Genomic DNA, 27,775 nt, shown 5'->3' with positions numbered 1-27,775 from the left:
GTCTTCCTACTAAAAGATGTAAATCTTCTTTTTCCCATCCCATATATGTTGTTTTGTTAAAAGTTTGAAGAACTGGAATATGTGGCCTGCATTTTATATATATATAAAACATACCTAATGCAAGATTATTATCCTACACAAACAAGAACTCAGACAATCATACAAACTTAATCACCTATATTGTTGTCCCTATGTTAATTACTCAACAGAGCCACAAGATGTGACCGTCAAAATTGTAGTAAATGAATCGACTCCATAAAAAAAAAAAAAAAAGGAGAAACAGATATTGTTGCTGGATGGGAGATCAAGCAGACCGAAGATGGTTGCTCTTGCTCTATAAACTACTTTTGGAGGTGTTTGAATTGGTTTCAAAAGACATGTAGGAAATAGTTGATGAAATGACAAGTTTCTAATAGTTGGATTTAAAAAAAATATATATAAATGTTGCTTCCCTCTGAATACGTTTCCAGAGGGAAGTAACATACTTCAAAGGAAATCTTCTTGCACAATGATGACACTGGAGCAACAAAGCTGAAAGTGAAATTCTCCTGGGGCAGCCTACTTAAAAACAACATTAAGCCGCAACATCTTTCCATGCTTGTCTCAAATTATTCTGACTCACATATAAGTAAAATCAACGTCACGTAACATAGCTCTCAAAGATATCAGTTCTAACCTCGGAAACCAGGCTCCTTGAACTGAGTCACGAGCTGTTATCCTTCGACTACAAAAGATTAAAAAGAAGGAATGGAATCTGGGAATTAAAAAAAAGTTCAGGTGGAAAAAGGGTGCAACATAAATCAAACCAGTATAGTTGTATCCTATCGACCATCTTGCTCAAAGATGCACAGCAAGTACTCAGTTTCATTTATTCATCTGAAAGAACTCTTCTAAGCATCATTCTCTTCCTCTACCAATATCCTCTTGCACGCTTCATAGCACATAAATGAAATCCCGGCAGCAGGCACCAACTTCATGCAGCTGGGCCCAAGCCCTTTATACAAGCCCTGAATCCCTTCCTGTTCAAGTATGCTTGAGAGCGCATGAAACACGTTCTGGTACACTTGTCGTCCACTCACGGCCCCTACCTGCATGTGCTTGCGAGCCACCTCAAGTGGGAACGTTGCACTACTTGAAATGGCACCAGCTGCTGATCCAATCAACAGGGTTTCTATGTTGCCGATTTTCTCTTGCATGAAAACTTTCCGATATGCTTTCCGTAAGGTGTCATAAGCAAAGTAATTGGTAGCCGCATATGGAACTACTCCAATAAGACTAGGGGTGAGACCTCTGTAAAGTTCTCCAGGTCCCCCCTCTTGCAATATTTTTATGAATGCATCAAACAGGCCATCATAAACACCCCTCTGCAATTCAACACAACCCGCCAAATACATATATTTGCTACAATCATAGTCTTGAGTAGAAATACTGAATTAGTCAAATGGGCATTGAATTTACCTGTATGGTTAGCCGAGTCTTCAGTAATTCTAGCGGATACGTCACCAGAGTGGAGCTAACCCCAGCACATGCCCCTGCAATCAGTGAAGCAGGGATGGGGATTTTGGGCTGTTCCCCAGGCTTTGGCGACAAGTTCTTGTTAACTGTATCATAAGCAAAAAGCTGCATAGCCATAAAAATGATTTCAGCAAAGATCTAATAACTTGCAATATCGGATTATTATTACATTTTTAAAAGAAGGATAGTTGCTGGATATGCAATCGTATAATTCAGAATTTTCTTTCATTTCTAATTTGGACTACACTAATGTATCAAACAATGATTACTTTCAATGAAAATTTATTCCAACGTCAAGCCATGAAAGAATCTTATCATTCCATTCAAAATGGTAAAGCTCAATTTGTGTAAAACAAAGAAAAATACTTTCTTCATGCAAGGCATATAAATTTTATACTGTGAGCAGACAGCAGGGTGCTAGCTTATATATACATACATATTTGGTAAGGAAGAGCTTGATTAATCATTGGAACCAAAAACAATAAGAGCACAAATAATCTTGTTCCCCAGGTAAATAACACTATAGCAAATGCAACATGAAGAAGTCACAAAAGATCTATAATGCAAAGTAGTCAACCGGCAATGGGCAAATAATAGAACTCTCGCTCTCTCTATAACTAATTTTTTTTAATCGAGATTGGTGCTCAGTCTGCTGAAAAAAGGTTTAACTAAATTCATATAGAAAGAAAGATTTGGGTTATCAGGTTTGGATCGAAATGTAATCCCTGAAAACCGGGGCTGGAGTATGAAACTTGTTACGTTTCAAAAGAGGACTTGCCATGGAATAAATAAATATATTAGATTAATCATTCGGCCGATTGTTTATCCTTCCTTTGCTTCAGATGGCAGTCTCTCTCTCTCTCTCTGCTGTGGAATTATAGATTTCATAAACAACCTTCTATAGCAAAATTCAACTTTGATTCGCTTTAATTTTCAAAAAAAAAACTTTGATGATTTTAAATTAAAACAGAGGTGACAATAGGGGTGCCACTCAGACGGGTTGAAGGGTCGGTCAGTCGTAGCTCAATCCGCACTATGAGCATTGTTGCCCAAGCCCAGGTTGAAACTGACCTTAGGTTAGGGAGACCTAGCCCAAGCCCGAACATGGTCGGGTTGGTCTCCAAACTAGTCAAATTATTTTTATAACAAAAGAAACTATAAAATAAAATAAAAATCAGTAACTAATGACTCAATAAACAACAGCAATTAAATGATTCAAAAAAGAAAAAACTTAAGAAATGAGATCAAATGTTAGAAATCACCATTTGATGTATACACAAAAAATATATATATATAAAAAAAATAAAAAATAAAAGAAAGAACAAGAAATTACTGGCGGAAAACGAACGAGTTTTTTAAATCTGTAAGAAGCTCGATGAATGAACGAGTGGGGTTTCTAACAATAGCTAGGGTTAGGATTTCTCTCTTTAACAAAGATGAAGATGATGGAGATGGAGATGAAGATGACAGGCTGGCTAGGGCTTCTCTTGTTATCGAGTAGCAGATGACTGGCTGAAGATGAAGATGACAAGCAGACACAGACAATGGTGAGTGGCTAGGCTAGGGTTTCTCTCTCCTGCGAATGGTAAGCTGCTAGGCTAAAGTTACCTTATCTCCTCTAAACTCTAGAAATTTCTGAAGAGATAAGGTTCTATACGGGAATGCCTTAGCCATTGGATGATAACGAAAGGCTAAGATTAATATGTAATAATATAATATAATAAAAAATACATATTACAAATTGAGCTTCGGTTGGGTTCGACTTACAAACCTCCCAACTCGAGTTGGGATCGGATTGAGCTAATTGAGCCCAAGCCCATCCCTAACTTGGGTCAGGCATGCGTTGGTCGAGTTGCACCCGACTGACTGACTTAATCTATTTTATTATCAATATTCATCTCTTTCTCTCTTTCTCTAAGATGCACATTGACAGTTTAATTTTCAATATTAGTCTTTTCTCTCTCAAAAGAGAGATGAATATTGACAATTCAAAAGAAAAGGTGAAAGATGAGCAAGTAAGATCCACGCCTGAATCTTGAAGCAAAACAAATGAAGCACTATTAGTGCTCTGAAGTCCAAAGAAATAATCAATTTAGATCCCATAAAACATATATATATTTTTTGACAAGTATATAAAACATAAAACATATATTAAAAGGAGAAAAGAACATTTAAGATCAAACATCTGTTGGACTATTGACGAATGAACCATTACCCCAAAATTTATATATATTTTTATATAAAATAGAGGTGCAAAGTGACCCAGTATCAGAGGAAAATTTTAATTGGTAAGCAATTTGGAAGTATACGTAATATGGGGAAATATTCAAATGAAATAATATATGCATAAGGAAATCATGAAAATAACACACACACACACACACAAACACAAACACACAAAAAAAAAAAAAAACTTATATGCACATATATATATAAACACTACCATAATAATGGTGAAAGTTTATATCGTCAATATTCTGACTTCAGAAGGCATTTTCAGGATTGGGAGATCGAGGATGTTTCTCGCTTTCTGGAGCTTCTGTATAGCCATGTGATCTCTTTTGGGGAGTCGGATCGTTGGTTCTGGGTTCCTAACTTGCAAGGCCGTTTTGAAGTTAGGTCTTTTTTCAGATGCCTTTCGTTTAGTCACGGAGACCCCTTCCCCTGGAAGTCTATTTGGCGTTCCAAGGCTCCCCGCAAGGTTGCCTTTTTTGCTTGGACCTCCGTCATGGGTAAGATTTTAACCCAGGATAATTTGAGGAGGAATCAGGTGGTGGTCAATCATTGTTATATGTGCTTGTGCAATGAGGAGTCAGTTGATCACCTTCTTTTACATTGCAGCATGGCCAGAGATTGTTGGGATTTGATGCTTGGTTTATTTGGGGTCCATTGGGCTATGCCTTGTTCCTCTAGAGGGTTGATTAAGGCTAGGAGAGGCGTCTCTGTGGGGCCTTCCATTCGTGATGCTTGGAGGGCTACACCGCTTTGTATTTGGTGGTGTATTTGGCTAGAGAGAAATAGGAGATATTTTGATGGAAAAAAGAAGCCTGTTTCTATGCTTAAGTTCTCTGTAATTTCTACTCTTTTTTGTTGGGTTTCAGGGAGAGATTATAGATCTACGGAGGAGATTATTGTTTTTTTGGCCTCTCTGAAGGTCTAAGGCGCCAAAGGCCCTTTTGTTTCTTTGGGTTCCGCTCCCCTTTTGAGCGTTTTTAATAAATTCTTACTTATCAAAAAAAAAAATATTCTGACTTCAAAAGGAGTACCTCAAGGCCAGTCTTCTGGCTACTATAGTGTGGATAGAACAAATTCAGGGGGATAAACTTGTAAACCGACAAAAAGGGTAATTATTTGTTTAATTTAGATGAGGATTGTGTTTTACTGAATGGTAAATGGGTTTAGAAATTTCAGTTACGTTATCAGTACAGAGTAAAGTATTACTGATGGTGAACATAATCTATAAAAGAAATCTACTGGATATTCAAAATGCATCCATGGTAAATCATAGAGCTGAAAGGCAACTGCTTCAAAGCAACAATAAGCTCTGTATAGTGTGTGTGTGTGTGTAAAAGAATGTTATAAACATCCATAAGGTATAAAAACATGATGGTAATCTTATAAATAGAGAAAATCCACAAAAATCGAAACATAACAGAACTTATATAATTCAAAAGAAATATAATTTCAAAGTCTACTACGAGGAAGCTCTCAATGAGCTTGTGCCCTCATAACAGTTGAAACGGCCATCAGGGCATTAGAAGCATCCCGTGTACTAGAGAATCTCTTCGACATTTTCTAATATTTGCACCAAAAGCAGTGCATATGTCAACAATTTGCGCCACTAAATGAAAGTGTATACAAACATTTTTTCGTATTTTCTAGCATTTGTCAACATTTTCTAGTATTTGCACCAAAAGCAATGCATGTCAATAATTAATGAAAGTGTATAAAAACATATACTTGTAGAGAGCACCATTGTAGTATCTTTTTCCAATGTTAAAAATGAGAGAAACAGACAAACAGATTAACCTTTCATACGATACACAGCATAAATGAATTTATGAAAACAGTAATTTTGACTTGTCATTGAGCAACATAGGGTATCAGTATGACACAATAACGATCACTATAATTACAACCATTTGACAAATTTAGGAGAAAAGATTAAAATTGTATTGTAATTGAGAAAGCCAATACACGGCTTACATACACAAATTACAGCCTGTACAAAGCTAATCACAGGAAGATAAAATAGGAAACTAACCTTCCTAAAAAATGAATTAGAATGAATTTCTATATTAGTGGGATTCTCTAACTTATTATCCCATAATTCTAGGAAAGTCTATATTAGTGGGATTCTCTAACTTATTATCCCATGATTCTAGGAAAGTCAATGATACACATAAAATACATTCCTTACGAATCCACCTATGGAGGGAATAAATCTTCTACTTTCCAATACTCCCCCTCAAGCTGGGGAATATGCATCTTTCATTCCCAGCTTGGAAATAGATTCTTGAAACGCTGCACTTCCTAGTCCTTTTGTAAGCACATCAGCAAGTTGACCATTGGTTGAGACGTATGGAGTACAAATTAAGCCACTATCCAACTTCTCCTTTATGAAATGTCTATCTACTTCCACGTGCTTTGTTCTTTCATGTTGAACAGGATTGTGAGCAATGCTAATGGTAGACTTGTTGTCGCAAAATAACCTCATTGGTCCTTCCCACTTGATTCTCAAATCTTCCAGAATTATCTTGAGCCATAATAACTCGCATACTCCTTGAGCCATTGCTCTAAACTCTGCCTCCGCACTCGATCTAGCTACCACATTCTGCTTCTTACTTCTCCATGTTACAAGGTTGCCTCCAAGGAAAGTACAATAACCAGTGGTGGAACGTCTATCAATGAGTGAGCCTGCATAATCTGCATCAGTGTATGCCTTTAAGACTAATCCAGTGTTCCTTTTAAATAAAATTCCCTTGCCAGGACTAGTTTTTAGATAATGTAGTACTCTGTAGACTGCCTGTAGGTGAACTTCTCTTGGGTTGTGCATAAATTGGCTAACCACGCTCACGGTATATGCAATGTCTGGCCTTGTGTGAGCAAGGTATATAAGCTTCCCTACTAATCTTTGGTACCTTTCCTTGTCAACGGTTGGATCTTCACTTGCTTCCCCGAGTTTGTGATTTGGATCGATCGGTGTGGAGCTTGGTTTACATGCTAGCTTCCCTGTCTCCCTTAGAAGATCAGTTACATATTTCTGTTGTGAAATGAAAATGCCTTCTCTGGAATGGGCTACTTCAATTCCTAGGAAGTACTTCAATCTTCTTAGTTCTTTTATCTCAAATTCTTTGATTAGGCATTTTCTCAAGGCTTCCTTCTCCTCCTCATCATTTCCTATCACAATTATGTCATCGACATATACCAAAAGAGCCATGACTCCCCCTGCATCTGAGTGTTTAATAAAGAGAGTATGATCCCCTTGACTCTGTTTATATCCAGTGGCAAGCATTACTTTGGCAAATCTTCCAAACCAGGCCCTTGGTGATTGCTTCAAGCCATACAACGCTTTCTTCAGTTTGCAAACCCTGTTGCTACTCAGATTTCCCTTGAAGCCTGAAGGGATATCCATATATATTTCCTCCTCCAAATTACCGTGAAGAAAAGCATTTTTTACATCAAATTGTTCCAAGTACCAATTGAAGTTGGCTGCTAGTGATAACAAGACTCTTACCGTACTCATTTTAGCCACCGGAGCAAATGTCTCTTAATAGTCAACACCATAGGTTTGCGTGTATCCCTTTGCCACGACCCTGGCTTTGTATCTCTCCAAAGATCCATCTGACCTGTACTTCACTGTAAACACCCACTTGCATCCTACAGTCTTCTTTCCTGGTGGTAGGTTGACAATTTCCCACGTTTGATTCTTTTCTAGTGCCTGCATCTCTTCTCTCATAGCATCTTTCCATTTCTCATCAGATAATGCCTCAGATAATGTATCAGGAATATGAATAGTGTTTAGGCTGGCTAGGAAGCTCCTATGTGCTTGTGAGAATTTTTTAAATGACACACACTTCGCTAAAGGGTACAATGGGTGTTTAGTGCATTCTCTTGTGCCTTTCCTAATGGCAATGGGAATATCATGATCATGTGGAGTTTCTGGAGCTGTATTTACCTCATTCTCAGGATTAGGCGTTGAATCTTGGACTTGCACAGGATTAGGACCCCGGTCTCTTTGTCTTGAATACACCTGCGAAAACCTCATAGAGTCACGAAGTTCATTATTCCCTGTCATTGGACTTTGAATAGGAGTAGTATTTGACACAGAAATGGGCTGTGATGATGGTTCAGGAGGTATAGGTTGAATTGGCACAAAAACTGGGTTGGAGTCCAATGGAACAGGTGGAAAGTCTCTGTCCTTATCTTCAATGAATGCCAAAGACTCTCCCTGAAGATAAGGCTGAGTGAAATACGGTATTTTTTCTTCAAAAGTGACATCAATAGAGACTAAGAACTTCCTAGTAGGTGGATGGTAACACTTGTAACCCTTTTGAGTAGACGAATAACCCACAAAAATACACTTGGTGGCTCTTGGATCTAGCTTCCCTCTATTATGGCTATGGACATGAACAAAAGTAGTGCATCCAAAGATTCTTGGAATGAGGTTGTTTGTTGTTCTTAGATCTGGATAAAAACGGGCAAGTGTCTCCATTGGTGTTTGAAACCCCAGCACCCTCGAAGGTAATCTGTTGATTATGTATGCAGCTGTAAGCACAGCTTCCCCCCAGAAAGTTTTTGGGACATTTTGATGGAAGAGAAAGGCTCGGGTTGTAGCTAATAAATGACCATTCTTCCTCTCTGCCACTCCATTTTGTTGTGGAGTGTTAACACAAGAGGATTCATGGATAATTCCCTCTTTTTGAAAGTATGGAGATAAGGTTTGATTGAAATAATAACTTGCGTTATCCGATCTAAATCTCTTTATTTTAACCCCAAACTGGTTTTGAATCATGTTATGGAAATTTGGAAGCACACTACTTACATCCGATTTAGATTTAAGAAGAAAGATCAAGGAGACTCTAGTGCAATCATTGATAAAGGAAACAAACCATCGTGAGCCAAACACATTTTTAACTGTGGAAGGCCTCCATATATCACTGTGAATTAAATAAAATGGAATTGAACTTCTTTTATCACTAACCGGAAAGGGTACACGATTGTGTTTTGCAAATTCGCACACATCGCAATGAAAATCTTCAACTTTCAGCCCCTTAAACAAGGAAGGAAACATAGTTTTCAAAATTCCAAAAGATGGGTGTCCTAGTCTAAAATGATGAAGCCAAATAGTGTCTTTATTGGATGATGAAAGAAATGACGGAGATAATTTATTCCTGACAATATAAGATTTTCTTGTTTCTTCAAGATAGTAGAGCTCGTTCTTCTCCTTAGCAAGTCCAATCTTCCTCCCCGAATCCTGGTCCTGAAATGTACAGTAAGAAGGATAAAACAAAACATTACAGTTCATGTCATGAGTGAGTTTTTGTATGGATATCAGGTTGGTGGACAATTTAGGGACATGAAGGACATTTTTTAGTGTGAGAGATGGACTGATATGGATATCCCCTAGACCTGCTACGGTAGTGAGAGAACTATCTGCAATAGCTATTTTTCGATTGCTTGGACAGGGGTTATAAGTGCTAAAATTTAGTGAAGAGTGAGTCATGTGATCTGTAGCTCCCGAGTCAATAACCCATAGATTCCTAATAGGTTCATCTGAGACATGTAATCCGTGAGAAACAGAAAACTTAACTGAGAGTGCGAGAGAACATGCACCACTTGGTTTCTCCAATGATCCCAGAAGCCCCCTTATCTTCTCGATCTCCTTATCATTGAACCCGCTCTGTACTTAAGACTTTTCGTGGCTCGGCTGTTTTGTGATGAAGTTGGCTTGGCTTCTCTGCTGTCCTCCTCGGTATTCCCACTCTCTGCTTGGTGGTTTACCATTCAACTTCCAACATTTCTCTCTAGTGTGTCTTGGTTTCTTGCAATAGGTACACCAAAGAGTATCCTTGCTGCCCTTTCCTTGAAACCGTGACAAATCTGCCTTACCACTTTCTTGAATTGATGGCCGTTCTGTCTTCGTCACCATAGCTGATCCTTCTAGGGCTTGGGGTTCAAGCATAACCCCCCTGCGACTCTCCTCTGCCCAGATCAGAGAGATGGTCTCATTTAAAGATGGTACCTCCTCCTTGCCAAGAATTTGAACCCTGACTTGATCAAACTCAGCATTGAGTCCTGCTAGAAAATCGTAGACTCGATCTTTTTTGATAAAGCCCTTCAAGATTGCAGCATCTTCTGGACATTTAGACTTTATGCACCGGTAATGATCAAGTTCCTGCCACAGATTTTGCAGTGAATTCGCATACTCCGTGACTGACTTTCCACCTTGTTTCATCGCACCAGTCTTTGATTTTAATCTCGTACACTTGCGCTGCATCACGAGCCTTTGAATAGGTCTGTCGAACAGCATCCCAAACCTCTTTGGCAGTGGACAAGAACATGCAGGTGTCGCTGATTTCTGGATTCATTGAATTCCACAACCATGACATGATCATGGAATCTGCTTCATCCCACACATCGAACTTTGGATCTCCTTTCTTTGGACCGGTCCCTAGGAGATGGCTGAGCTTCCCTTTTCCCTTCAAATAGGTTTGAACAAATTGGGACCACTTCAAAAAATTCTTCCCATTCAGTTTGTATGCCACTTGAATGTTTTGCAAATCACCGGATGCTTGATGCAAGATGACTTCCTCAGAAGATGATTTGGTCTCAGACATATTGGATTGGGTTTAAGAAAAGAATAAACTCAGAGAAAAAAAAATGGCAATGAAGGCCAGGGCGTTTCCTGAAAAAGATAAGGAAAAAATAATCTCTCTTTGGCAATTAAGGCTGAAGAGACTGTGATTCCCAGAAAAGAGCCTAGTGCTCTGATACCATGACAAATTTAGGAGAAAAGATTAAAATTGTACTGTAATTGAGAAAGCCAATACACGGCTTATATACACAAATTACAGCCTGTACAAAGCTAATCACAGGAAGATAAAATAGGAAACTAACCTTCCTAAAACATGAATTAGAATGAATTTCTATATTAGTGGGATTCTCTAACTTATTATCCCATGATTCTAGGAAAGTCTATATTAGTGGGATTCTCTAACTTATTATCTCATGATCCTAGGAAAGTCAATGATACACATAAAATACATTCCTTACGAATCCACCTATGGAGGGAATAAATCTTCTACTTTCCAACACCATTCATTTACTATAATATGTAAACTTGTACATACCTAAATACATACATACAAATGTGTAAATATATACATATAAAGCTACATGTTCTAATAGATGAGGAAATATTGAAAAGAAAAAAAAGGATTAACAAATCCAAAAGATATCTGGAGTTGAGACGTAGAAAAATTTGTATCAAGTAGAGCAATTCAACTGGATTAAGTAAGGCTGTAGGCCCAGGTCTCAACTACTTGAGTCAGCTATGTGATTCCTTTTTTTTTTTGGTAAGTAAAAATGATTCCCTTTTTTTTTTTTTTTTTGATAAATAATAATGAATTAAAAAAAGGCGTTCAAAAGGGGAACGCGTCCCTTAAACATTAGAGCAACCGTGGTCTAAGGCCCCAAAGAATCCAAAAAAGAAATTAAATCATTAGAAGAGGAACAAGAACTCCTCTTCACATAACTAAAGAGAGAACGAATAATAACAAGTTTCAGTGTCGCCGTAGACGACTCCTTCCCTTCAAACATTCTACTATTTCTCTCCTTCCAGATACACTACCAGATGCAATGTGGGACAGTTCTCCAATAACCACGAATACCTCTACTCACACGACATCCTCTCCAGGCAAGAATCAATTCCTTAGTAGAACGCGGCATTACCCAACACATGCCAAACAATCCAAGAATAAGATTCTGACAATCGCGCGTCACAGGGCAATGCACTAGGAGATGATCAACTGACTCCCCATCTTGCTTGCATAGGCAACACCAATTGACAAAACAATTTCCCCTCTTCCTCAGATTATCAATCGTCTGTATCTTACCCCAAACAGTGATCCACACAAAGAATGCCACCCTAATAGGAGCCAAAGAGCGCCATATGGTCTTCCATGGGAAGTCAAAGCTGACAAAATTAGACATATATAAGAACAACGACATTCCTTTAAAACGACTGTGAGAAGAGGGAATCCATGTCAAATTGTCATAACCCCTGCCAATTACTTCTTGTCGATACAATTGGTCCAGAAAAATACTCACCTCGTCCACCTCCCAATCCTAAAATGAACGCCGAAAATGCACATTCCACATAATCCCACTATTATCAAGCCGATAACAGTCAGCTACATAGGCATGTTTATCAGCTGCAATACTGTATAATCTGGGAAATGTACGAAATAATGGCTAATCCCCACACCAAAGATCTTCCCAAAAATGGACGCAACTACCATCACGAACTTTGAATTTGATACGAGAGGAAAAGGTATGATTCTTTTTAAACAATTATTCAGCTTTCAAGTTCATGAAGTGTCACTATATGTTTTACTTTAGCAGTCTAGCTTCCAAAACAAGAAACAGATTATTGAGATTGTTGCAGACAGGTTTGAAGTGAAAATACATAAAGTAGTGGAGCGGCTAGAAGATGGATGAGTGGAGTGACTAGAAAAGATAGAGTCACTAATGAAAGTGTGAGAGGACAATTAAATGTAGCACCCATTGGTGAAAGAATTAGAGAGAGTAGATTTAGATGGTTTGGACACATACATCGGAGACCTAGAGATGCGCCGGTGAAACAAGGAACTCTAGTTGTAATAGAAGGTATGAGACGGAGAGGGGGAAAAAATAACATGGGATGAGGTTATAAAAAATGACTTTAAAAAGTTAAATATAGTGAATTATGAAGAAAAAAAAAAAGAGTTAAATATAGTAGGTGAAATGGCATGTAATAGAAAGGGTTGGAGAGGGAATTCATGTGGCCGACCCCATTCATATGGGACTAAGGCAATGATGATGATGATGATGATGATGATGAAAAAGTAGTGGGATGATTATGGAGTGTAGGCAATTGGCTTACACCTATAAATACTAAATAGAATTACACCAATCCTTGCAAGTCCATTGGGTTTGTAGTTTATTTGTGTACTTCAACCATTGGGACAAGGTTCAAGGCTCGGTATATTACTTGGTGAAGATACTTAATAGAATTACTATAAAACTGGCTATGCTTCATGGGATAAAATGCAAAGTGGTAAAAAGGGGGAAAAAATCTCAATATAAACCGAGCATCACTGGAATTTTGCATGTAAAAGATGCACAGCGAGAATTTTGTATTCTAGCTGCACTATAGGAGATAAAAGGAGAGAATCATGGAGATCAATTTGCAGAAAGGACAAATCAATTGGTCTTCACCAAAGATGTTGAAAGGGAGAGAAGCGGACAAATATTGGCAATAGTAGGAAAACATATGTATATGGTCTAAGTTAAACTATTTCATTAAAATAAGTGGAATGCAAAATTAAAAGACTGATATCTCCAAACTCAGATTTGGTACAAGGCCTCATGAAGTTGAGTTGACATAGTACAACTGCAGTTTGAGACGTTAACCATTAAACCAGGAAGTAGTGGGAGAAAAGTGGGATTAAGAGGTGACCATGTGTTAATGCAAGGAAAGTTAAGTTTTATCAGAATTCCAGGGAAAAGAAAAAAGAAAAAGAAAAGAAAGAGGGAGAGAGAGAGAGAGAGAGAGAACAGGTTTAGGTATCTTATGAAAAATATTTAGATAGGAGTTTTCTTTAAATTTTAAACAGCGAGGCAAATAGATGAAATTCATTCTCTTAGAAGTAAAAAACCTAAAGTTTTCTTTCCCCGTCTTAAACCACGTGTGGGTTTGAACAGGCCAACTACTTTGATACGAGAAATTCACAATAATCATAGGATCATAATTCATTATTTTTTCCAACTAAATATTTAATGTATGATATGATCTAATTTCTTTCTCTAATTTTTACAAAGATGGTTGAAGATTTTTTATATATAAAGAAGAGAGAGAGAGAGAGAGAGAGAGAGAGAGAGAACGGGCTTAGGTATCTCATGAAAAATATTTAGATAGGAGTTTTCTTAAAATTTTAAAAAGTGAGGGAATTAGATGAAATTCATTCTCTTTTTTTTTTTTTTTTTTGATAAGTAAAAATTTATTAGAAAAACGTTCAAAAGGGGAACGCATCCCTAATACAAGAGAAAAGATCTAAGGACCAATAGAATCCAAGAGATCAAAGAAATCATCAATCGAGGAGCATGTACTTCCTTTAACATAAAAGAATAAAGAACGAAGAATATGAATTTTTAAATTAGCTAAGGACGATTCTTTTCCTTCAAAGGATCTGTTATTTCTCTTACGCCACAAACACCACCAGACACAATGAGGAACAATGTTCCAATAAGCACGAGCTTGTTTCTTAACAGGACAGCTTTTCCAAGCGTTAATCAATTGAGAGGAGTGCTTAGGCATTACCCAAAAAATGCCGAATATGCTGAAAATAAAACTCCAACAACCAAACGCCACAGGACAATGCAAAAGAATGTGATCCACGGATTCACTATCATCTTTGCATAAACAACACCAATTAACAATGATGTTGCCTCTCTTTCTCAAATTGTCCAAAGTCAAAATCTTCCCCAATGTAGCTGTCCAAACGAAGAACGCGATTCGAAGAGGGGCTTTAAAGCACCACACGGACTTCCAAGGAAACTCGGAACCAATGAAATTGGATAAATGAATAAACATAGAGCGGACATCATACCGACCATGAGCCAAAGGAACCCACAAAATATCATCACACCCTCTGCCAATATCCTTCTGCCTATACAAAATATCCAAAAAAGCAGAGACTTCCTCCATTTCCCAATCCTGAAAAGACTGCCTAAACCGCACATCCCACGTAACTCCATTATTATCAAGATGATAACAATCAATCACGAAAACATGCTTATTAGTTGCAATGCTATAAAGCCTAGGAAATGAGTGTGAAAGCAACTGGTCGCCACACCAAAGATCCTCCCAAAAACAAACATGCCTGCCATTACGAACTTTGAATCTAATAAGAGTAGAGAAGACATCCCATCCCTTCCGAATAAATTTCCACAAACCAACGCCTCCCGTAATAGTGACTGGAAGAGATGACCAACCCCCACTCCCCTCACCAAAACGACACGAGACAACTCTTCTCCATTGACGATGTCGTTCCCTTCCAAATCGCCATAACCACTTTCCTAAGAGAGCACGATTAAAAGGAACAATTTTTCGAATGCCTAACCCTCCGAATCTCAATGGTTGGCAAACTTGATCCCAATTAACAAGATGATACTTAAACTCCTCTCCCCTTCCACCCCACAGAAAATCCCTCTGAATTTTTTCAATTCTATCAGCAACAGAACATGGAATTTGAAACAAAGATAAAAAATAGGTAGGAAGGGATGAAAGAGTACTCTTTATAAGTGTGACTTTCCCACTCTTAGATAGATACTGTTTTTTCCATCCTGCTAATCTTTTCTCATATCTATTAATCAATGAATCCCAATTCCCAACCAGAGTAGAAGAAACTCCCAAAGGCAATCCTAAATAAGGAAGAGGAAAAGAACCAACTCCGCAGGCTAAAACAGCAGCTAAGGAGGAAATATCTAGAACATCCCCCACTGGAACAAGCACACTCTTTCCGACATTAATCTTAAGCCCAGAAACTGCTTGGAAGCAAGCAAGAGTGCATCTCAGATATCTGAGTTGAGAAATATCAGCATCACAAAATACCAAAGTATCATCAGCAAATAAAAGATGGGAAATCTGGATCTGATGATCAACATCTCTGCCAACTCTGAACCCCCTAATGTAACCCAAATCTTTCGCTTTTCTCATTAATCTAGTCATACCTTCCATAACGATGAGAAAAAGAAAAGAAGATAATGGATCACCTTGTCGCAGACCACGTGAGCTAGCAAAAAAACCCGCAGGAGAGCCATTCACAAGAACAGAAAACATAACTGATCAGATACAAGGGTCAATCCATTTTATCCATCTATCACCAAATCCCATCCTCCGAAGAAGATACAAAACAAACTTCCAATTAACATGATCATAAGCTTTCTCGATATCAAGCTTACACAAAACACCAGGAACCCCACTTCTTAATCTAGAGTCAACACATTCCCCAGCAATAAGAACAATATCCAAAATCTGCCGTCCACCAACAAAAGCGTTCTGCGATTCTGAGATTCATTCTCTTAGAAGTAAAAAATCTAAAGTCTTCTTTCATAATTCATTATTTTTCCCATCTAAATATTTAATGTATGATATGATCTAATTTCGATCTCTAATTTTTACCAAGATGGTTGAAGATTTTTTATATAATGCACTCATGTACTTTCCAAGAGAACTGTCAGTTTTGCATATTTTATAGTAAGTAATTTTTGATGTGGGTTAGTAGCCAAAAGTTTGGAATTGATTCTGGTGTGCGTTAACAGCCAGACATTTGGAAAACAAGGAGTAGAACAGTAGAACTTACAGAATTTCATATTAGAACCTTGAACAATTCCTTTCAGCGGTCTGCCAACCTCAGAGGTTTGAGATGAAGAATTAGGATGCCTACCTCAAATTAGGGTTTACAGCAAGAAAGCTCAGGGAAATAATAACCTAAAAGACCAGTAATTGCAGGATGAGTATTAGTAGGGAATGCTGAAATTTTATGAGCTTGTCTGTTTCACAAAGTTGGGTAAGTAATAATTCATTCACACAAGTGTCATACTTTTCAAAAGGTCCCCGGCCAAAATGTAAATCAAGTCTTAGTTCCATCTGTTTCCTTTTGAAGTGAAATACTAATAAATATTAAAAATCTATTTAGATGATGAGAGCAGGGAAAATTTAAGCTAAATAGCAATCAAATCCATAAATGTTGTTATAGGCCTGGAATAACCAACTGATGCTCTCATGACAAATTTCTCAAGAAAAAAATATGGTATGTTTGAGTAAGTAGAAAGGAGTTTAAGGATTGGGATGAATCCACCATTTAACCTGAGGAATTTGTACGAGTTCAGGAGTTGTAGAAATTCCATTCGTTAACCTGAGGATTTTTCATTTTGGGTACTACTTGGGCAAGAAGAACCCAACCTTGAATATATTCCATTGCATCAGATAAATTGATAAAGCAGAGTGACAGAATAAGATTCATGTATCCTAGACTAAAAATAGTTGGAAAAACTCGTAGTTGGGTTGAATTAAGTTCCATAGCCTCAGGTTGACTAACTTCTTTCCTCTCTTATATGTTTTCTTAACACATACTATCTTTACTAGCAATAATGAAAAGATCAATTAGCCTAGATGAATGATATTTATGTCCAAATGTCTTACTTTCCAACCTAACAGGAGTCGATAATGTAGGTGATCTAGATATGAAATTGTTGCTTTTGGAATAAAGTGATACATAAAAAATGCATGGGCATTTCAGATATACAATATTAGTTCACACCGTTCAAACTGCTAATACATGGAAATAGACATTTGTTTTGCCCGGAAAACATTATTGAAGTTGATTTTACTTTGCTATGCAAAATGAAATAGCTATACGGCACACTGTTATCCCAGAAATGATTTAAAATAGGCTTACTAGATCGTCAAGTTAGAAATTCAACTGTATTAGCTAGTTTCAAAGGCAGTCTCCCCGCCCATCCACCACACGCGTGCGCGCGCGCGCACACACACACACACTCTTTTAAAGAACACAATGCTTCTAACTTTAATTTTATAATATTCTGCTGATGTGCCAAGACCTTGTGCACCTCCTTTGCTCCTCAACATATTAGATTCTTATGAGCTTTCAATTCCATTTCAAAAAAAATTACATTGTCAACAGGAATATAAGAAAAACATCTAGGATGCTACATCCTGCATTCTGAAATGACTCAAAAGACATTGTTACATTTTGCATCACACAAATAAAAGCATGTTTAAAGTATTTCAAAATGAAGGAAAAGGAAGATAGCCTAATTCTTGCGAAGCGTAGAAACAACATGCTCAACTTGTGCTCTAATAGGACGAGTTTATTGCACCTTTTAAATCTCATTCTTGGGGTGGATTCATACTATAAAGGGAAAAAATAGTTTTTTGGTCTCATTTAGCTTCTTTAAAAGAGGCAATCATAGTATGTGATTACTTGGTGTTGAGCACATTTAAAGGTCTTTGGAGCTGGAAAATGTAGAGAAATAAAATTAAATCATGGGTTCAAAGTTCAGACAGACGCAATGACTCCTTAAATAAAGAGTTTACATCTTATCCTTCAGTACGGAAAGCAATATTCAACTTCGCTATCTCTCTTCCTTGCTATAATCATTCACACTAAGATAAAATATACCTAAAAAAGCAAGCTTGAAAAGAAGTAGAAATGAATTAATAACATATAGCATGCATTAAGTTATCGATGCCTTTACATTTCCAAACAATCTATAATGGGAATACAATTTTTCAGGTGCCGTATCTTCATTATTAGAGGGCAACTATCAGTAGGGAATGGTGAAGTTGAAAGTTCATGTACCACACTGTAAAGAAGGAGGCATGCAAATAATAAGTGTGGCCAAAGAGTCTCAAAAACAAAATGAGATTTTAATTCTCCTTTGTATCAACATCCATATATTCTATTACAATACCATCAAAGAATTCTAAGCCAAAAAATTTATCAACAGGCAATCGATCATCTACCAACATATATATGGACAAGCAATGCATTTCAATAGCCTGAAGCTAACACAATCAACCAAAGTAACAAAACACAAAATTGTACCAGCAAATAAAGACCAGTCACATAAAGAAAATGGAACTGAACCTACAACAAAGAAAAAGTTATGGACCAAAAGTTAAGCAGCATTTGACCCTCAAGTCTCTTATTGCAATGCATTAAAAATAATAATAATAAAATAAAATAAAGACTGATAATTTCTGGATTTAAAGCAAGAATAGCCAATTACAAACAAAACAATGCTTAGATAAAACAAACTCGAAGTGAATGCAGTTTCATAAACCAACAAATCAATGCTTATACAAAGCAATCAATCAAGCACAACATCTCAAATAGGCTATAAACAAAACCCAAATAAGTAAGCAATGAATACTACAAAAGCAAGATTTAACCTTTACCTCTATAGCTTTGCTTGGCGCCACCCGAATCACATTAACAAAATTTCCCCTAAACAAGCCTTTCCATCCATCAGTCTTCATAATGTCATGGAACACTTCAGTAGTAGAATGCCCACTACTTCCAACCATCAAATGTGTCCTAATAGTCTCCAATGGGGCAACTGCTGTCCGCGACACTGCCCCAGCAACTGCACCACTTATCAACCTCCTCAATGAATGATTCTTAACCTTAACCTTAAATTTAAGGCCACCCCTTTTCTTCTTCAAAGTCTCTTCTTCCGTATTTGCCTCCGGAACACCAACAATCCGAAAACCTTCAGGTGAAGACACATACTTTACATATAAATCAGTGTAAGGTAGCTTCAGCCCATGATTATTGTCCCTGGAATTTGGTGAATTTGGCGAAATGCCAAAGCCCATATTGCCCACTTTATTAACACTAGCAAATAACCCTCCAGGGTGAAAAGAACCCTCTTGGAGACTCCATTGAAACCCCAACTCAGAACCAGAGAAAAACCCATCTCTTTTACCCTCCGAAACTGGCATTTCTCTTCTACCCATTAATCCTAACTTTGTGAAGAAAAAAATAATAATAAGCTCCTTGTAGGGTAGGGTTTAAAGCATACCCAAATTCATCTTTTCATGGTTTCAAGCAATTTGGGATTGTTGAAGGAGCAAAAGATTCGATTTTGGCCAAATGGGTAATCGAAAGCTCCATTTTTGGCAATTGGATACTTGAGAATTTGATGAAAAGATCCAATCTCGTGAAGAGAATAAAAAAAGTAGGCCTGAGAATGAACTGTTCTGAGAATATTGGTATATAAGATATTCGATAGATGATTGAGGAATCTGTGTGTGAGAGAGATTGATTTTTGGGGAAGAAAAACGAGAAACAGGAGGGTGTGTCCAGTTCTCCTTTCCACCCCAGAAGAGAAAAGAGGGTGGTAACGAATCAGTGGGTGAGCTACTGTGTGTGTACGTATATATATATATATATATTGGTGATTTGGTGTGGACTTGTGAGTGCTTGACCGTGGGTTGAAGAAGATAGTTAGGTTTAGCCTTTTAGGGCTCAACTAAATTTGAGACCGAATTTATTGATTATGATGGACCGAATATTAAAGGCTGAGGCCCATAATGGTTGGGCTTTGACCAGCAAGTGATTATAATGATCGGACCAGATCGTATGTTTAGGTCCACTGTGACCCACGTGAGTATCAAGTTTATCATCTTCATGTCTTGCATTAAAAACATCAATTGGAAAACCATTTTGTACAAGGACAGTTCAATTACTATTCAACGTAGTAAAAAAAAAAAAAGAGAAAAAAAAAAGGGGTAAAGTACAGTCACATTATTGAGGTTTGACAAAAGAATACTCTATTGAAAGTTACCTATTTTTTGGACAAAGACACCTATGAATGTTCAAAAATGAACAAAAACACCCCCTTTACATGATAAATTTACCAAATTACCCTTTGATAGTTTAGGACTTTTTTAACTTTACAATTTAATAAATTAGACAAACTTACCCTCATGAACAATTTTTGCATAAAAAAAAGTAACCAAAAAAAAAAAAAAACTTTATATTGTTTATTTATTTATTTGTTATTTACTTTATAAATGTCCCAACTTCTTTAAGATGTAGACGTCTAAAATGATTTTTTGATCCAATACATATATTTCAAATAAATTATATTTTGTTATTACTTCTTTTCTTTTTCTTTTTTATTTTTAAATTAAGATGCTTAATTCTTTCATCTAAAAAAATTAAACCAATCTCTTTTCCTTAAAAATAAAAAATATGGTACCAGTATAATTTTATGCATCTTAAATTATATATCAAATATTATGCATTTCCCAATATAAAAAGGAAAATAATAATAATAATAATAAAACAAAGGGGGAAAAAAAAAAAAAACAAAGGCATGCATAAAGTTATACTAGTACCTATTTTCTTTTATATTGGGAAATGTATAATATTTGATATATAATTTAAGATGCATAAAGTTATACTAATACCATATTTTTTATTTTTAAGGAAAAAAGATTAGTTTAATTTTTTTAGATGAAAGAATTAAACATCTTAATTTAAAAATAAAAAAGAAAAAGAAAAGAATTAATAACAAAATATAATTATTTGAAATATATGTATTAAATCAAAAAATCATTTTAGACGTCTACATTTTTAAGAAGTTGGGACATTTATGAAGTAAAAAAAAAAAAAAAAAGTGAACAATATAAAGTTTTTTTTTTTTACTTTTTTTTATGCATAAATTATTCATGAGGGTAGATTGGTCCAATATATTAAATTGTAAAGTTCAAAAAGTCTCCTAAACGGTCAAAGGGTAATTTGGTTAATTTTTTATGTAAAGGGGTGTCTTTGTCCATTTTTGAACCTTCAGGGGGTTTTTTTGTCCAAAAAACAGGTAAGTTTTCTCTGAGTGTCCTTTTGCCAAAACTCAAGGGATGTGGCTGTACTTTACCAAAAAAAAAAAAAAAAAAACTATTCAATGTACCAAAAAAACATGCCTTTATGTGTTTTTTTTCTCGTTTTTTCACTCCACAACATGCCTTTAAAAAAATCCAAAATATTCAAAACAACATTGTATTGTTTTGATGCCCAAGAAACACAATACATTAGACAAAAGGAAAATTTTTTAATACCGGACAACCTACTATTATATAGTACCTTGTATAATAAAGACTTTTCATTTTCTTTAATAATAGAAAATAAGAATTCATCATTTGATCAGATACTATATTTATTAGTTGGGATACTTATTCTCAGCATGCTAAGTGACTAAGTATAGTCCAAATTGTTAGATTAAAAGTTTACCTTTTTTCTTAGCACCTAAGTTTCTTATATATTACAAATTATCATATATGATTACACCTACCTTACTAGTATTTATAGGTTACTTGTTCATCACTCACTTATCCCCAAACCTTCTCCTATATTTAGTACCTTTATGTAATTTTCATCTCATTTCAATACATTCTTTCTCTCTATTTCTAACATAGTATCAGAGACTTTCGATCTTTGGTAAATAATCTATCAGTTTATTATAATTACCGCCGGGGATAGCACCATCAGCCCCATTCTCAGCGGCGATCAACCTTCAAACTTATGCTTCTGCATCTCAACCTTTAGTCTCAAGTCCATAATCAACAAAAGCCTTATTTGGCTGCCCAATCAGCCTCCAAGACACATCAATAACGGTGCCAGCAGTAGTGTGTCACCTGCCACGACAGTTGCCATGTTAGGCTCTCCCAGCAGTGGTGCCGCGTCACTTACCTCGTCAGCTGTTAATCGTGCCTCCATTTTCATCATAGATGAAAACCCATCTCCACCAAATTTTCATCAACTTTCATGATCTTTCCTTCAATCTCAAGTTAGGTTCATACTCACCTTGAATTTGAAGGGGGTTGTTAGAATACAAGTTTACCTCTTTACCTACCACCTAGGTTTCTTGCATACTATAAATTATCATATATGATTACACCCACGGGTGGACCCAGCATGTGCTTAGAGGAAGCTGCCCCCTACCCATGCTGGCCCATTAAAAAAAATTATTTATAGCTATAGATGTATATAAATTTACATTATGCCCCCCCCCCCCCCTAAAATTAGATTTATCCAAAAAATATTTCTAATTCTTTCATTCATTTTTTTTTTTTACTCTATTTTTTCTTCAAATTTTTTTATTCTCTCCAAATAAATTTGCATTCCCTTTCTTTAATTAGATTTTTTTTCCCCTTTATAGTTCTCCCATATTTTTATTATTTTTTTTCTTCTTCTTTTTAATAATTTGTTTCCCTTAAAATTTTTTTCCTATCTAAACCTCTATTCCCTACATTCAAAATTGGTTGCAGCATTTCAAAGTTATGACATGAGAAACGAACGCACAAATAATGAAGATAAAGGAGATAAAGCCTACCGCTGACCTGCTTAATAGGTACTCCCAACGCCTCTGCCATCCCTATAACATACTCAAGCTAATATGAATGGTTTGATTTGCAATTTTCCTAAGAATCGACTTAGTGAATTCCCCTTTTGTATACCGGAAAATGGAATGATCCAAGTAGGTTCAGGATTGATCTCTCAAAATATATCAAATCGCACCAATATCAATCCGTTTTCTTCCATTTATTCCAAGGCAAAGATCAACTGTTATTCAAGAAAAGAAAAAGATGCTAGGCTAGTGCAATCAACTAAAAAAGGGGAGATTTTCCCTTTGTCGTAGAGCACGAAAGTCTCTCTGTTAAAGCATAAGAACACCATCGATATAGCGTATATAGTTCTCTCCTCGATTCCTTTCTATTTCGTTAGCTTCATTTGTTCTCAAAACACCTAACGAGAACACCCTAAAGAACATCTCCACCATTGCCATCATCAGTGTAATGCCAAACATTAGACTCGGATAGGAATGCACGTTTTTTTTTTTCCTAGCTCTTTCATTGACGTAGCCTTACCTTTCTTAATGGTCATCTCATGACATCCTTTTTTCTTACATTCATTTACATTGTCTTGCTTGGTTAGATTCTTTTTCATGTCTATTATGCCCTCGAATTCCTGGCTCCGCCCCTGAGTACACCTACTATATTAGTATTTATAGGTTACTTGTTCATCACTCACCTACTCCTAAACTAAGGCTGATCACTTATCGGTTCGGTTTTGGCTAAAATTCAAACCAATCAGGTCCTCACGGATTGGTTAAATTTGAAACCAAATCGATCTGTGTGGACTATCAATCCGAACCAAACCGATCCGTGAAATAATAGACTAGCTCGGTTCGGTTCCCACGGATTGAGCTTGACAGAACACAACTAAGAAAACTGAAATTAGAGGCAAAATACTATTTTCGTTTGAATCATGCATGAATTTAAAGGGAAAAAGAAAATCTGTTATTGTTAACTCTGTTTTGAAATACTGATTTTCGTCTGAGTCATGCATGAATTTTTAAAGACTATACATATGTGAAATATATATTTTGGGGAGATTGTGAAAAAAATATATATTGTATATTGGCTAATTTCGTTGTCAAAACAAGTCCGATCTAGTTGTAATTTTCCGATTCATAATTTCAAGCTTGAATATCGGATGCGGATTTGAAGAAGTTTAAGTGTTCATGGTATACTACTGTAATGTTTCCATATTTCACCGTTTTCCATTTTCTGGATTTTTTTTTTGCAAGGGCATTTTCGTCTTTTCACGTTTTACGTATCGGACACCGTGGGGTGTGCCGGGTGTGTCCGAGAGTTGGTTGGGACATTCCATTGAATTTAGAACTCTTGAAAATGCAACGGTTGCCATTTCGATATTTTTCATTTTTCGAGCCGGACGATCCCGTGTGGGACCCGCCACCGGAATCGTCGCGTACGGGGGTATCGATTGGTTCCATTTGCATTTCATTGATTTTATTTAAAGTATTTTATGTGGTATTGTATAGTTTATATGTATTTGTGTGTGTGTGGTGGAAAAAGAAAAGAAAAGAAAAGTCAAAGGTGGGATTTTAGTGGTGGACCCACCACTAATGTATTTTGGATGGCCAAGAGGCCATTTTGGCCTCTCAATTCCTCTCTCTCTCGGCACTCTATCTCTCTCACTCTCCTCCTGATGAGCGCTGAAAAGTGCGCAATTAAACTTCTTAAGCTTAGGTATTCTAGGACCTTTATCTATCTTATTTTCCCGTCTTAAACTAATTTCATGTTATTACCCTTTTCAGGTGCTTATCCCAAAAATAAATTAATTCAGCCAAATAAGAGCTTAAAAGAAGCAATCCCATGTTGAATGGAAGAAAGGAGCAAAGTGGAAGCAAAATGAAGCAAAGTGTGGAAATCAGCAAATTCGATCGATCTCAACATTCCTTCGATCGATCAGAGCAGCATCGATCTGGACATTTCAAGATGGATCCAAGCAATTGGCCTTATCCAAAAGATCTCAGCATATTCGATCGATCCAACATTCCTTCGATCGATCGAAATTGCTTGATCTTATCCTCACCTACCACCCCACTTTCCACTTTTGTCTCTTTCCGAAAATATCTCATAGATTTGTCTTTATTCAAAAAGGCGCCACCAAGGATGATCGATTTCTACAGCATTCGATGGATCTCACCTAGGATCGATCAATCACAGTTCGATCGATCGAACCTCCCCAAGTCCGAAAAAAAAATAAGTTCCAGCTCATTAAAAGTTGTCTAATGGTGCAATCATTGGAGGAGCCCTTGTGCATGAGTCCAGACCATTGGGTATGACACTTAAGCTACCTATATAAAGATTTGAGCTATTTTTTACACATATACAAAGAGATATACTTATAAACATTCTTAGAGAGGAAGAAAAGAGAGGAGGAGAGGCTAGAGATACATTATTGGGAGTTCTTCCATTCTTCTAGGGTTTCCATCAAGAAGGAGGTCATTCTTACTATGGAGATAGGCCTTTAGGGTTGGATGGCTACTTCAATGAGTGGCTAAATATCTTCTTGGGGCTAGAGTTAGCCCTAAGCATGCCTTTTAGATTCCAATGCTTTGTATTTTGAGGAGATTTGTGTTGTAATCTTGTCTTGACACTTATTTCATATATGAATCTTATTTATTCAATGATTTGTTGGTTTAATACTTCCAATTGATCATTTCATTCTATCCATATGTCTATGTATGTTAGAATAGATGTTCATGTGTTTATCTTTAGTTTTTGTGTTATTAATGCATGTCTATGTGTGTTGATACTATAGATCTAGAGACTGTTAAGGCATAGTGCTTAATAGAATACTATTGTGGTTTATTTAATGGTTCATACTCATGTCTTGATGGATTGTGTCTCTCCCTTAGTTTAATTCTCATGCCCTTAGCTTACTTGTAGTGTAGTTACCTTAGTTGTTAGATATGAGGACAATCCATGCTTGTTGTTTGATGTTCCATGCTTATAAATGCAAGTAGTATTATTCTTTAAACATGTGATGTGTTTGGATTGTGAGATTAAAGGAAGGATTAATGGCTTAGTTTGATGTATTGTGTTATTTATTTTACTTAGACAATATATGCTTAATTGGTCATCCATGCTTGTTTAAACAATCAATCACACACTCTCAAATTGCAATACATGTTTTCCCTCATTAATTATACATTGAATGTCTAGAATGGTGATGATTAGTGGTGACCTCTAGACCCGAAGACCTTACTCTCTTGTTTTCTTTAAATTTCATTTAAATTGCTTATTTTACATTGAACTTGTTTAGTTTAGTTTGTAGTCTAATCAACCAAACAATCCACTTTTGATTACTCGACCTACTAACTTATATATTGTTTCCATTGCTAGTGCACCCACAATCCCTTGGGACGATCCCTACTCACCCTAGCTATATTTTTAGTTAGAGGTAGTAGTGGCATTTATAAATTTAAAACTTGGCCACACTATTTTGCACAAATTTGGTTGTACATCGACGACAACACCAAGTTTTTGGCGCCGTTGCTGGGGATTTGAATTGGCAACGCCATGTTTTGGAAACAATTAGGAATTAGTACTTTTTTGATCGTGTCTTTTCTTTACTTTATTTTTAGTTATTTATTGTGTTTGTTCTTATTTGGCTAGGTGAATTGAGCAAAAGAGAATTAAAAGTAAGGAAGCCAAGTGAAGCTAAGCAAAAGCAAAAAGGGCTAAAATCTAAAAAATTGCAAAGCATAACAAGGCTTGAAAATTGAAAATGAATTGAAGTTGTTTAAGGACTCTTTATGAGATCTTTCTAACTCAATCTCTAGTTAAATCATCGTCCCGCGTGGTGGCAAGTTTTTCAATTCTTACATAAATCGTGAGCCCGCGTGGAGGCAATTTAATTTTCTTTGTATATTGTTCAAGCATGGGAATATGGGATTAATGTATGTGGTTCAACAATCTTAGCCCTTTTTCGATAACTTCTTGGGCAGAAATGCAACAAGAGTTCTTGAAGAAGTACTACCCGGTTTCTAAGATTAATGCCATGAGGACTTCCATTCGTGAATTTTCTCAAGGGGATGGGGAAATGTTTCATGAGGCATGAGAAAGGTTTAATGATTTGCTTAGGAAATGCCCACATCATGACATACCTAAGTGGCAACTAGTTCAATATTTCTTTAAAAGTTTACTGGATAATCACAAGGGTATGGTTGATGCATCTATGAGTGGCTCTTATCTTGACAAACATGAAAATGATGTGTGGCAATTGTATGAAAGTATGAGTCAAAATTCAATGCATAGATCCTTATCGTTTAAAAATGGTAGAAACTTGGGTGGAAGGAAGAATTTCAGCTTATATAAAGTTGACAATTCCAAAGATATAGCCATCGAGATGAAATCCTTATCTCAAAGATTTGATCAATTCTTGATCAACCAAACTTCGGCGAATCAAATGTCTTCCTCCCCTAATTATGTTCATCATTGTGCATTTAATGAATCTTGCATGACTTGTTCAAGTGTTTTACATTCTACTTCCAATTGTCTCCATGGACATGTTCCAAGTGAAAATAATGAGCAAGTCAATGCTACATTTGTCAACCAAGGGAATAATCCCTATGGCACTCATTACAATTCAAGTTGGAAGAACCATCCAAACTTCTCTTGGAAAAGCCAATGGGAAGGCTTAAACCCTCCCCAAGGTGGTTTTCAAGGGAAGTATGTTCCATCTCCAATGCAATGCCAAGGTTCTTAGGGTTTTAGATCATTATCATTTCAATCGCATGGCAATCAATTTTCTAATTCTCATTTTCCTAACTAATCATCATATTCTCAAGGAAATTATAGGAGTCCCGCTTTTGAGGAGAAAGTGTTGACTGCTTTAGGCACTCTAGAGGCGAATACTTAATTGCTTCATTCCCATTCTCAATCCATTACTAAGCTAGAAACCCAAGTCGGGCAAATAGCTAGTACCTTAAATGCTAGAGAGAAAGGGAAGATGCAGTTAAATGCACCACCAAAGAAATAATGTGTTGTGAAGACTCATTCCTTATCGGAAGGTCACACAATTGAACATGTCAA

The 27,775-nt window shown here is 36.5% G+C and overlaps 1 protein-coding gene and 1 pseudogene across 1 annotated transcript; both read right to left on the bottom strand.

Annotated features, from left to right (window-relative positions):
• Positions 1–532: 532 nt before the first annotated feature.
• LOC132282758 (adenine nucleotide transporter BT1, chloroplastic/mitochondrial-like) lies at positions 533–19,753 on the bottom strand. Its single transcript, XM_059784537.1, has 3 exons — positions 18,764–19,753; positions 1,459–1,620; positions 533–1,364 (listed from the first exon to the last, which is right to left on the bottom strand). The coding sequence occupies exons 1-3, from the start codon at positions 19,322–19,324 to the stop codon at positions 891–893; spliced, it is 1,197 nt and encodes a 398-aa protein (XP_059640520.1). The 5' UTR covers positions 19,325–19,753; the 3' UTR covers positions 533–890.
• A 6,994-nt stretch (positions 19,754–26,747) lies between these two features.
• LOC132287508 (small nucleolar RNA R71) lies at positions 26,748–26,845 on the bottom strand (annotated as a pseudogene).
• Positions 26,846–27,775: the final 930 nt, after the last annotated feature.

The sequence above is a fragment of the Cornus florida genome, unplaced genomic scaffold, assembly GCF_030987335.1.
Source record: "Cornus florida cultivar Cherokee Brave unplaced genomic scaffold, ASM3098733v1 CherokeeBrave_3.0.0_Hap2_Chr11, whole genome shotgun sequence".
In the NCBI taxonomy this organism is placed as follows: Eukaryota; Viridiplantae; Streptophyta; class Magnoliopsida; order Cornales; family Cornaceae; genus Cornus; species Cornus florida.
The sequence above is the reverse complement of the archived record's forward strand: the minus strand, read 5'-3'. Positions and strand labels throughout refer to the sequence as shown.

Excerpts from the sequence above, each read along its gene's own strand:
- LOC132282758 (XM_059784537.1), bottom strand. The coding sequence starts at position 19,324 with ATGGGTAGAAGAGAAATGCCAGTTTCGGAGGGTAAAAGAGATGGGTTT. Across the intron at positions 1,621-18,763 it reads CGCCAAGCAAAGCTATAGAG|CTTTTTGCTTATGATACAGT; the intron begins GTAAAGGTTAAA and ends ATGGCTATGCAG. Across the intron at positions 1,365-1,458 it reads AGACTCGGCTAACCATACAG|AGGGGTGTTTATGATGGCCT; the intron begins GTAAATTCAATG and ends GTTGAATTGCAG.